General features: G+C 49.8%; 1 protein-coding gene across 2 annotated transcripts in view; it reads right to left on the minus strand.

Annotated features, from left to right (window-relative positions):
• LOC118211605 (plexin-A2-like) overlaps positions 1–12500 on the minus strand; it is an 80728-nt gene that overhangs the window by 18548 nt on the left and 49680 nt on the right. For both annotated transcript variants that reach the window (XR_004762033.1, XM_035388948.1), the window contains exons 12-19: positions 12321–12500; positions 8585–8736; positions 6286–6403; positions 5169–5305; positions 4185–4352; positions 3351–3444; positions 674–913; positions 87–230 (exon numbers count right to left, since the gene is read on the minus strand). The exon at positions 12321–12500 is cut by the window's right edge and continues 26 nt beyond it. Coding sequence is in view for 1 of the 2 variants with exons in the window: in XM_035388948.1 (XP_035244839.1) it covers positions 87–230; positions 674–913; positions 3351–3444; positions 4185–4352; positions 5169–5305; positions 6286–6403; positions 8585–8736; positions 12321–12500 (1233 nt within the window). In the remaining variant the exon portion in view is untranslated. The remainder of the gene's footprint in view (positions 1–86; positions 231–673; positions 914–3350; positions 3445–4184; positions 4353–5168; positions 5306–6285; positions 6404–8584; positions 8737–12320) is intronic.

Genomic DNA, 12500 nt, shown 5'->3' on the forward strand with positions numbered 1-12500 from the left:
AGAGACAGAGAGACTGACAGACTGACAGACTGACAGAGAGACAGACAGACAGACAGACAGACTGACAGAGAGACAGAGAGACTGACCAGGACTTTGTGCTGGCCGGTGAGGTTGGGCGGCTCACACAGCAGCTGTGTCTCGGAGACAGTTAACGAGCAGGGCGTGTCCCCAATCAGCACCGTGTAATTAAGCCTGGCCCCGCCCAACGCTGGGGGCACCAGATTCCTGCCCTATCAGGAGAAAAGAGGAGTGACAATACTTCAGTAATACTGTAACATACTCTTACCATGGTTACCAGTGACATCACAGCAAGCGTAAGATTGTTCTATCATGTAGTATAATGTAATGTAATGTTATATAATGCAGTGTAATGTAATGTGATGCAATGCCATGTAGTGTAATTTGATGTACTGTAATGTTGTGTAATGTTGTGTCCTGATGTACTGTAATGTAGTTTAATGTGATGTATTGTAATGTAGTTTAATACGATGTACTGTAATGTAGTGCAATGTGCTGTCATGTAGTATAATGTAATGTAATTTAATGTAGTGTGATGTAGTGTAATGTTGTGTAATGTTGTGTAATGTGATGTACTGTAATGTAGTGTAATGTAATGTAATGTACTGTAATGTAGTGTAATGTAATGTGTGTCAATGTAACCCCCCCGCAGTACCTTCAGGATCACAGGGGAGCCAGGCTTCTGCTCCAGGACCCCGGAGGCGCTGAGGGGCTCGAAGGCGGGGTTGGGGTAGTATATGAAGCTGGTGCTGTTGTAGGTGAGCAGGGCCTGCACGTTGTTAAAGATGAAGCCCAGCTCGTCCGCGTGCCTGAGAGACTCCGCCCCCGCCAGGTAATCCGTCCCCAGGGGCGGGGCATAGCAGCTGAGCGTGGAGGTGTTCAGCACCTTACACACCTGAGAGGGGGGGGGATGAGAGGGGGACAGGGGGACAGAGTGAGGAGTGGGGGCAGAGAGAGGGGGGAGGGGGCCAGAGGGGGGGGGGGGGGGGGGCAGAGAAAGGGGGAGGGGGACAGGGGGCAGAGAGAGGGGGGGACAAAGAGAGAGGGTGGGCACGGTTGGGGGGCAGAGAGAGAGGGGGAAGGGGGACAGAGAGGCGGGGAGACGGGGGGGGGGAGATTTGAGATTTAAAATTCCTTTATTTATTTTTTATCCATATAATCCAGGTCATCACAACATGTTCTCAAGAGAAAACACATTGCAGCAAGTGTCATCATTGTCAGGAAAAAAACTAAGATTAAAAAAACAATCTGCCCTGCATTTCTCACCTCACACAAACCACCCCCCCCCCCACCACCCAGTTTCACTGACACTAGGTATGTCATTAACCAGTTCGTTAAATGCATGCTGCTCAACCCCGTAACAAGGCCTCAGGGTTTAAAACACCAGCTCCCGACATTGTTTTTCCAGTTTCCCAATTGCAAAATTGTTTTGATTGACCAGACAAAATAATTCACCAAATGAACCCGCTTCTTTACTTGAACACTGTATTTTGGAAGAGAGAGAGAGAGACAAAAAGAAGCCCGTTGAGAGAGTGATGAAGAGAATGAGAGAGGAGAGGAGAGGAGACAGACAGAGAGAAAGAGAAAGATAAGAAGACAGTGAGTGAGACAGAGAAAGTGAGAGCGAGAGAGATCGTTGAGGAATATATTTTCATATTTCATTTTGACCCCTCAGGCTTGAGGAAGTCGTTCCTGTTTCCCGGCTGTTTCTACGCCCCCCGCGAACAGTGCTGACGGCCCAGCCGTATCCGCGGCAGAGCAGCAAACGCACTCTGACATCGCGCGAGCGTTCTACACTCACAGCCGAATTACACTTCCTGTCCTGACGCCGCGCCTCCGGGGGCAGCCAGGAGAGACGCTACGCTAACGTCTTTTAAATCTGACGTGTGCAGATGGCGCGAGACGAAGACGAGCCAGACCTCCCCACACAGCCTTCTGCACCCTTCTCCAAAGAGCTCTGGGCGAGTCGACCACCAGGGGGCGCCAAGTGGCCGTAAATGATAGAGAGAGAGAGAAGGGGAGAGAGGCACCGAGGACAACTTTTTTTGCAACTATGCGCCGTGAGCAGAGGGTAATAAAAAGGGGTTTGATTGCTTATCTGCTGGAGCTGGCACAACAGACGCAGTCAGGAGGTCTGCAGCAAAAACACAAGAGCTGCCAAAGAGAAGCGCCTCGCGGTCATGTGATTGATGTTCTCTTGTTCTCTCGGGTCAAAGGTCGATGGGAACATTTGATCCGACCCCCCCCCCCCCCCCCCCCCCCATCCAAATCAAATCTTTTGTTTTCATTGAGGGTTTTTTTTGTTTTTTTTTTTGTTCGCCTGATGAAGTCATTCAGTGTCTAGCAGACGCCTCCCTCCCAGCTGTAACCAGGGGCGATGTGGACTGCGCTTTGTACTTTATCTGCGAATCCGCTACCGCAGCGTGCATCTGCAATCCCAGAACGCGGGTCTGTCATTTCACGTGAATAATGAGCTCCACGGTTTTTAGAGCGGACATTCATTTACTGTAAATAAGACGCTCGTCCTCTCACGAAATCCTCTCAGGCGTGTAACTGTCGGCCGTGAAACAGCTTCGAAAAAAAAACATGGCCGAGAGAGATGATTACAAAAGCAAGGAGCAGAGGGGAAAATAAAAGCGGATATAATGTTCCTTTATATATATATATATTTCAGCAGACAGCAGCGTACCCTGAGACACACTGCACCAGGCACACTGGCACTGTCTGGCCCTGAAATGCAGCTGTGCAGTCCCATTTTTAAAAATTTTTTTAAGGCTTTTATTTTGATATGTTGTGACTCAAAAGCCCCGTATAAACAACAGTTCACAAAACATAAGAAGCTAATGCTCGTCATACTTTTTGGAGGGCGGGACGTGCCACACTGGCAGCAGCTGAATGGAGGTCGACGCTGAGGACTGAAAAACTCCCAGCGAGCGGAAACGCACGTCCTGTTCCAGTCCCAGTGGCCACAATAAAAAAACAGCTAAAACAATCTGAAGTGAATGTGTAAGCAGACATGCTTCTAAAGAAAAAGCACTGGGTAATTTGGCTGTGCCACTGTCCTCACAGCCTCAGGGCAGGGTCCGCAGGGAGGGGCACCACCGGGGGATTTCGGGCCCCATGAAAAGATCTTACATCGGGCCCCACCACCTTGAGAAAAAGATCGCTCATACCACTAAGAGAAACGATCCTACAATGAGACATAACTTTTTTTGCGGGACACAGAGCAGCTCCGGGGGGGGGGGGGGGGGGGGGTCTGGGTTTTTTTTTGCGGGACACAGAGCAGCTCCGGGGGGGGGGGGGGGGGGGGGTCCCGGCGTTTCCGTACTCACGCTGACGGACTCCCTGCCGCCGTATTTCACCCTGATCCGCGGCTCCTGCACCACGTCTAAGTTGGTACCGGTGACGGTCAGAGGGGTGTGGCCACTGTCAGAAACACAAGATTCGGGGAGGGGGGGGGGGGGGTTAATGCACCAGCTTACAAGAGTACATTCAATTAAACAATACGGCACAAGGGCCCGTGCTGTACTGTGAATACAGGCATGGCTACGGGGGTGTTTTAGGCACGAAGCAGAGTGCCGCCAACCTGCTGTAGCCGTGGCTGCATATTGCTTTTACAAAATTATTACAGCATACAGAAACAATTCATGACGCAATGTTATTTATTTTGTAATATTATTTGTAAGTTACAGTTTCTGCATGGAGTGCTGCTTGAGTAACTGTTACTGTATTGGATTTATAATCACTGTAGAACGTGGTCTCAGCCAATCCAGGATCAAAGCAACCCGTTTTTATTTAATTAAACTTCATGTAAACTGAAAAACATTTTGTTTCTCCAAACTGTGCTTTTCAGTCTCTTACCTTTCTTGAATTTACTGGTATCAAAAGCACTACGTTTCTTTTGAAATGTACAAAATGATGTGCTGTGATATTGCTAGGACCTGTGTAGTTCAAAGAAACACTACGACTCATTAGGAAAAGCAAATATTGTTCACCCTTGTTTTGTTCCTCCTATTGCTATAACTAGCTGAAATAGGGTTTAAAAAAAACCTAAGATCACTGAGGACCAATGTCTTCTTGTCATTCTGAGTCCAGGTGTGAAAGGGGCGTGGTCAGGTGGTTGGGAGGGGGCGTGGCCAGGGGTGTGGTCAGGGGGGTGGGGTCACCTGGTGATGCTCCACTCCGGCTCGATGCGCTGGACAGTGGGGTCCTCGATGTACCTGAAGGCCAGGTTCCCCTTCAGCTGGGCCCGGTCCACTCGAACCCAGACCGGCACCGGGCCCAAACCGGTCAGGGAGGGGGCGGAGACGCAGATAATCTCCGTCGCGGTCCGCCTGTGGAAACAGCTCTCCTCAGGGGGGGGATCCCATGCTCACCCACGCGGCCCTTCTCAGGACATTTTAGGGTCCTGCTCCCCAAAATCCACGCGGACTATAACACAACTGCGACCAACTGCAACCGACCATCGACAAGGGAAACAGACTGCCCTCCTCCCCCACTTTAAGACAGCAGTCTGTATGCTGCTACATAAAAAGTTGGTGTAGAAAGTTGACAGATCAAAACCGGGAGGTGGAGGGCAGGTGAGGGGGGGGGGGGGGGGGGGGGGGGGGTTAGAGGATACTAGTGTACTGGAAAAAGACAGGTGTTAAGTCGGCCTCTGGTCTGAAATACCAAAGAAAAATATGGAGGGAGGGAAGGAGAGAGAGAGCAGGAACTGCGCGTTTTTTTGTCGACTGCGCTATAAGTGAAATAACGAACGGCGAAACGACTCCGCGTGGGGCTGCGCTTTCCCAATTAGCCGTAATCCGCTCCGCGCCACGAACACGCACTCGTGTGTGTAATCACATTCCAGCGAGCCGGAGCACGCCGTCTGCATACAGAAACGCCGCGAGGGACGCCAACCTCGCCTTCCGCGTGCCAGAGGATTAAGAAAGCAACCTCTGCTAACAGCACCATTCAGCACGTGTGCCTGACGCCTCACGCAAATCAATCGTTGCGTTAACGCGAACGAACGAACGAATGCCGACACTTCGGCGACAAAAATCAACAAAGTCGTCCTCGAGTAGTCTGTTACCGTGACAACCGCGGAGCTTGCGGGAGGGGTGTGTGTGTGTGTGTGCGCGTGTGTTTCTCGTGGGACGGTTTCTTACCCGTAGAACTCGCAGGTCTGATTTCCGAACTTGACCTCCGCGTTACTCCCCGCCGCCAGGTTCTCCCCCAGGATGGTCACCTTCGTGCCCCCCGACTCTGGGCCTCGGCCGGGGGACAGCCCTTTCACTGCTGGCGTCTGGAAAGAGAACGAAAATAACGCGCTAACGTGCTATTTCAATTTGCTTGCTAAAGCAGATGCTTTTACTAAGGGTGATTAACATAGTTCATGGGGGGGGGGGGGGGGGCAATTCTGGTCCTGGGGGGCTGGTGTGTGTACTGATTTTCATCAAGCTAAATGAGCTAATTAGCTGTATATACCAGCACTGGCTCACTCATAGATTAGATCACACTAAAATTCTTCATATAGGGACACGAGCAGTCAAAAAAGCCATCATTCATGCGCTTATCAAAAACTGGAGCTAAAACATCAGATGGCGTAAATGTTAGGGCTAATTAAGTAATAAAGGCCAGAATTTAAAATGAAATAGATACAGCCTTCATTGCCCACCTCTGCTGTACATCAAACCAAATCCAATGATGCCAGTTTAGCAGAATGGTTAGGGAACTGGGCTTGAGGTTGCAGGTTCGATTCCAAGGTAAGACACTGCCATTTTACCCTTGAACAAGGTACTTATTCTAAATTGCTTCAGTAAATCTCCCTCTGTGTAAACCGATATGTAAAAATACTAAAGTTGTGCAAGTCGCTCTGGATAAGGACATCTGTTAAATGGCAGTAATGTAACATTAGGCCTTATGTCCCAAGTGTGACCCTTTTGGGCCAAAGAGAAACAGGTGTCAGTTTCACATTAAGCATGGGTTTTTGTTTCTGGTTTTTTTGTGAAAATGTAAAAACCACCTTGCACATGTTACACTCTGATCAGTGTCTGAGCTGCATTTGCAAACACAGGGGTAAGATTATGTAAAAGTGACAGTTTTTGAGAAAAGTGATACTACTTTTAGGGAAATGTGATACCATATTTTGGAAAGGGTGATGCTATTTTTATGGAAATTAGATACCAGTTTAAGGGGAAAATGACACTAGTTTTAGGGAAACACATCTCTCCCTGTTGCTAGTTGTTCTTTTTTATTTTTAAGTACAGGAGCGCGTGAAGGTACCATGAAGGAGAAGAGCTGGGAGGACCGAGCGCGGAGTTCTGGGCGGCACTCCCCGACACACAGCTGCACCGGGCCGGGCCTGCTCTGCAGCGGAGCGGCCTCCATCTCACACACGATCCTGTCAGGGGATGTGTACACACACACACACACACACAGATGCACACGCACACACGCATGCACACGCACGCACGCACGCACACACACACACAACCACAAGCACAAGCACATACCACACACGCACAGACAGACACACACGCATGCACACATGCAGGCACACATACACACACACACACACAAATGTACGCACGTACACACACACAAATATACAAACGCACACACATACACACAAAGGCCAGCACACGCACACGTACAAACGCACACGTACAAACACACACACACACACACACACACGCACAAACACGCACACATTTTGCACTTAATGCTGGATGTATGTCATAATAAATCAATAATGAACAAATCAACAATAATAAAAGCAAACACATATTGGCTAAAAGACTGCACTGCATGAGCAATAAAAACCCGGACCAATGCGAGTAAACCAACACAGAGTGGGGAGGGAATATCCTCAACTTCTGCAACATCTCAACGAGAGCGAGAGTTCCCGCAGATCTCTCAGAGAACATTCTAGAAGCACAGATCAGTCATCCCAGCAGGATCTCTCCATCTGGCAGACAGAGCCTCTGGCTGCTTCATCCAGGCTATATCCCATCCTGTGCAAAGTCCTTGGGAAAAATGCACAGGATGCGGATCCTTGGGCAGAAAACAAGTGCAGTGGAAAAAAACCGGCAGCGTTGGGCCAACAGGGAGAGAGCGCCCAAAAACAGAGCCCGGACCTGAAGGAGAGGGACAGGGGCTCTCCGCCGAATTAGTTCGGCATCGTTCAGCTGCGGAGGGAGCCTCACGAGGAACCGTCTGTCGGAATACTGGGTCATTCAAGTTGACGCGCCATAGTTTAGCAGGCCCACGGCAACGTGATGCAAGACTTGCAACGCGGTTTCTCCGATCACACAGGGAGAAGAGAAAAAAAAACCTAAAACAGGCTGAAAATAATTAAAAACTCAACGTACTCAAGCTGCAAGAATTCACCAGCGCCCAACATTGCACATCATCACTTAATCCTTCACCCTAACAATCAACTACACGTTCTAACCCACAAATCCACACACACACCCAAAACTAGGCACAGACCCGCAAATTTTTTACTAATTTGAATTTTAGAAGTAATTGGCCGTTGAATCGCAATCCTGGTTTGAATTCAGGATTAAACCAATCCTACTTTATCCAGGCTGCATTGAAACATGTCTCCACAGGCTATGGATTGAGGACCACAAAAAACTGCCGTTTACCAAGAGCTACTGCAGGCTGTCTCTCAGATTTAAACTTTATTTATGTCGCAGTTTTCATAAATGTCTGCGACACAAAGTGCTTTACTAAAACAAAGTAATATAATGCAAAATAAAACATAATAACCCCCCAGCTCACAACACAGGTGAAAAATACAATAAAACGGAAAGACAATAAAACTAGGATTAAAACGAGAAATAAACACAAAAACGTTGTAAATAAAGCGAAACGGAGCTCAATAAAAGTCGCTCTTATAAAAGTCCGCTTTGAGCCGTGATTTAAAAACGCGGCCTGCTGGGAGATCGCCGATGCTCTGCGGATGAGTGCTTCTGCGTTCCGGGGGTATAAAGCACAAAAGCACCTGGCTCTCGCTTCTAAAACTATCCTTCTGGGGCGCAGAGCAGTCTGGCGTGCTCAGAGCCAAGTTTCTGTGCTAGGCCTCAGACTTTTCCAGAATCAGATTCAGACTCAGAATCAGATTTGTTGGCCAAATGTGAGTTTTTGCACGTGCAAGGGATCCGTCTCGGTTTGGCGCACATAGATCACGCAAAATATAAGGATATAAGGACACATGTATGAGGGGACACTGTTAAGACTCTCTGGGTAACTTCACTGAAAATGACTAACCCAGAGAAAGGCGCTGGAGCACCCAGGTCTATCTTTAAATATTTAATGTGCAAACATGACCAACTGATGAAGACGCAGCTACTGCGTCTTCGTCAGAGTCAAAACACTGTTAGGGCTGTTTACTGATGCTGCTGTCGCTAGCTCATGACCGATAGCCTGTCGCTAGCTCATGTCCGATAGCCTGTCGCTAGCTCATGTCCGATAGCCTGTCGCTAGCTCATGTCCGATAGCCTGTCGCTAGCTCATGACCGATAGCCTGTCGCTAGCTCATGTCCGATAGCCTGTCGCTAGCTCATGTCCGACTCACTGTTCGGCGACGACGTAGGAGTCCTCCAGGGGGGCGCACCGGACCCCCGCCACCTGGACGTTCCCCACCACCTCGGAGAGGGACAGCCCCAGGTTCACCCCCCGAATCGTCACCAGAGTGCCCCCTTCCGGAGGACCGGCCAGTGGCGTCACCTGCGGGGGGGGGGGGAGGGGGGGTGTATATTAGTGGGGGAGACAAGGAGAGTGGCAGAGAAAGAGAGATCTCTTTGTATGACCATTGTAAAGACTTTCAATGGAAAAAAGTACTGAAAAGGACTGACACAGGAAACACAGTGTCTGGTCATAGAGATTGAGTCTGATCATAGAGACAAGAATTAGGAAACTACTTCATTCTGGAAATTTTAAAAAATAATCCCAAAAAATATTTTATTACATCCTCCATCCTCCACCAGACATGGAGGAGGACAGAGGATTTGGGGAGTGGAGAATGAAAGATGAAGGAAAGAGAGATAGATAGATAGATAGATAGATGGAGAGAAAGAGAGAGGCAGAGAGAGAGAGAATGAAAGAGAGAGAGAGAGAAAGGGGTTCACTGAATCAGCAAGACTACACTAGACGGGAAAAACATCAAGCTGAAATTTTGCATGCAGAATTTTGTAAAAATATCCTACAAGAACAAAGGACTACTGCAAATAATGCCTGCAGGGCTGAATTAGGCGGATATCAAATTCTTATTCAAACCCAGAAAAGGGCACTGAATTTCACAGAGCATCTGAAAAAACAGCGCAGAAAACTCATTACAATATAAGGCTCTAAATCAAAACCATATATCAGGAACATTGGAAGACTGCACCAAATCCCAAAATAGACTGAATATTTACTGAAAGACTCACCTCCTCCTCGACTGAGAAATATTTCAACAAATTTTCTAAATATATAATTGTATTTTTCTTCCCTGACGAACATGGAAACGCTTCAGATCATTCTGGGTGAAGGGTCCACGGTCCCACTCACAGCACAGTGTGTTTCTGCCTGTCACAACCTGAGGGACAGTGAGTAACCCACCCAGCAAGGCTACAACCACCATACAGACAAACTGGACAATGTGTTACCTGTTCAACGTGTCAAAGTTGTAATTACAGATAACTAAATGCTTTCAATAGTATATATTCATCCATCCATTATCTACAGTATACCCGCTTATCCTGGAGCCTAGCGTGTATTGGCCGAGAGGCAGGAATATACCCTGGGCAGGCCGCCAATCTATCACAGGGGACACATTGATTATATATATATATATATATATATATATATATATATATATATAATATATAGTTTTAGTTATAAACTGTATACAATGCTTTGGCAATATTTACTGTATGTACTACTTTACTGTACTTCAAGCCAATAGAAAGAGACAGAGGGGAGAGAGACAGAGACAGAGAGACAAAGAGAGAGAGAGAGAGAGAGGGAGAGAGGCAGAGACAGAGAGAGAGAGAGAGAGAGGGAGAGAGGGAGCGAGGCAGAGACAGAGAGAGAAAGAGAGAGAAAGAGAGAGAGAGAGGCAGAGACAGAGAGAGAGAGAGAGAGAGAGAGGGAGAGAGGGAGCGAGGCAGAGACAGAGAGAGAAAGAGAGAGAAAGAGAGAGAGAGAGGCAGAGACAGAGAGAGAGAGAGAGAGAGAGAGAGGGAGGGAGCGAGGCAGAGACAGAGACAGAGAGAGCAGTGCAGGACTGGCTCCAGGCTGTTAAAGGAGGTCAGAGAACACACACCCAGACGCGGTTCCCACACTCCCCAAAGATCACGGCAAGTCAAGTCGTCACATTTCAAGGATTTGAAAATTAGAAAGCGAGAGGCAGGAGGGAGAGGGAGAGAGAGAGAGAGAGAGAGAGAGAGAGCGGAAGATAAGAAGAGATCAGGGAGAAGGGGAGGAGAGGGAAGAGCAGGCGCTGGCGACGAACGCTCCGGACTCCAGTCTGTTTTCTCTCAGATAAGACGAGCGACACGGAAAGAGGAGCCAAAAAAAAAAAAGCGGGAAAAAAAAACAGGCGGGAAACGTCCTCCAGCTCTGCCGCTAGCCGCGTAGCGTCGGAGTCACTCAGCGCGCGCGACGCCGAGCTTTCGGTTCCCGCCGTCGCCGGACCTCGCTCGGGACACTCTTCCGTCCCGAGACGCCGTGTCTTGTGTTCTTAGCCCTTCCGCTGGGGGGACATGTTTACTGTCGAGCGCGCAGCAGAAGGGGCCTAATCAGCGTTTGTGTTCGTTTGCTTTTTTTTCTTTTTTCCTCTCGGTCTGGTGCTGGGCCAGTGTTAATGTCTCCATATGGCTGTGATTATGCGCGTGCAGTCTCGCTCTCTCTCTCTTTCTCTCTCTCTCACTCTCTCTCTCTCGCTCTTTCTCACTCTCTCTCTCTCGCTCTCTCTCTCTTTCGCTCTTTCTCACTCTCTCTCTCTCGCTCTCTCTCTCTTTCTCACTCTCTCTCTCGCTATCTCTCACAGACATATGTTTGGGCACATACACACATGCAGACACACATGGACACACACACACACACGTACACACGCACAAGCACACACACGCACACAAACACATGCACGCACACACACACACACACACTTTCAGTGCATCCACAGTATGCTCTAGCAGATTGGCTCCCAGAGGTAATCAGTGCTTATTTAAACCTCACAGATTTGGCACAACGACAGCAGCTCCTGCATCAAGCAGGTCACAAGGGCAACGGCACCTTTAGATATAAATCTGGAGCAGAACTGTGTGAAACTTCCTTTCTCTCTCTCTGGAGGACATGCTGTAGCTATACTTGCATCTCCATTTTAAAAGTTCCCACTCACAGTTATGTTGTCCACACCAAGCTTTTTCTGTTAGGCCCCACTGTTTTAAGTCTTCTGCCCTCTCCCACACACACCCCTCCCACGCTATACATTGCCTTTACCCTCACTGCACCTCCCCGTGGTATTTCTGACTCCCACACTGGGAACCACTGATTTACAGTCACTAGAATACTTGCCCAAGTTACATGAGGACTCCTACATCTGCGTGATACAGCCTCTTCTTTTAACAAAGACTGCAGCCTGGGTGACAAAGACTAATGTGTGTTGGTTGAGATGGAATGTGTGCATGGATGCTAACCATGGGGAATGCCCTGTGGGAGAGGTGCCCTGTGAGAGAGAGGCCCTGTGGAAGAGATGGGCCCTGTGACAGAGAGGAGGCCTGTGGCAGAGAGGCCCTGTGGGAGAGGAGCCCTGTGGCAGAGAGGCCCTGTGAGAGAGGAGCCCTGTGGCAGAGAGGCCCTGTGGGAGAGGGACCCTGTGGCAGAGAGGCCCTGTGAGAGAGGAGCCCTGTGGCAGAGAGGCCCTGTGGGAGAGAGGAGCCCTGTGGCAGAGAGGCCCTGTGAGAGAGGAGCCCTGTGGCAGAGAGGCCCTGTGGGAGAGAGGAGCCCTGTGGGAGAGTGGCCCTGTGGTAGAGAGGTGCCCTGTGGGAGAGAGGCCCTGTGGAAGAGATGGGCCCTGTGGCAGAGAGGCCCTGTGGGAGAGAGGAGCCCTGTGGCAGAGAGGCCCTGTGGGAGAGAGGAGCCCTGTGGCAGAGAGGCCCTGTGGGACATGAGCCCTGTGGCAGAGAGGCCCTGTGGCAGAGAGGCCCTGTGACAGAGAGGCCCTGTGGGAGAGAGGAGCCCTGTGGCAGAGAGGCCCTGTGGGACATGGGCCCTGTGGGAGAGATGGGCCCTGGTGGCAGAGAGGCCCCTGCAGGCCGGGCACACACCTGAGTGATGTGGGGGTTGATGCACTTGACGCTCCTGTCGGACGGGTCCAGCCAGCGGTTGGCGGCGGCGGGCAGCGGGCAGTGTTGGCGCAGCGTGCAGCGGCCCTCCCCGCCGTCCCCGCTGCACCACCCGCAGCGGTACTTCCTGTCGGCCTTCAGACACGCCCCGCAGCTCTCCCG

The sequence above is a fragment of the Anguilla anguilla genome, chromosome 13 (genome assembly GCF_013347855.1).
Source record: "Anguilla anguilla isolate fAngAng1 chromosome 13, fAngAng1.pri, whole genome shotgun sequence".
NCBI classification, from domain to species: Eukaryota; Metazoa; Chordata; class Actinopteri; order Anguilliformes; family Anguillidae; genus Anguilla; species Anguilla anguilla.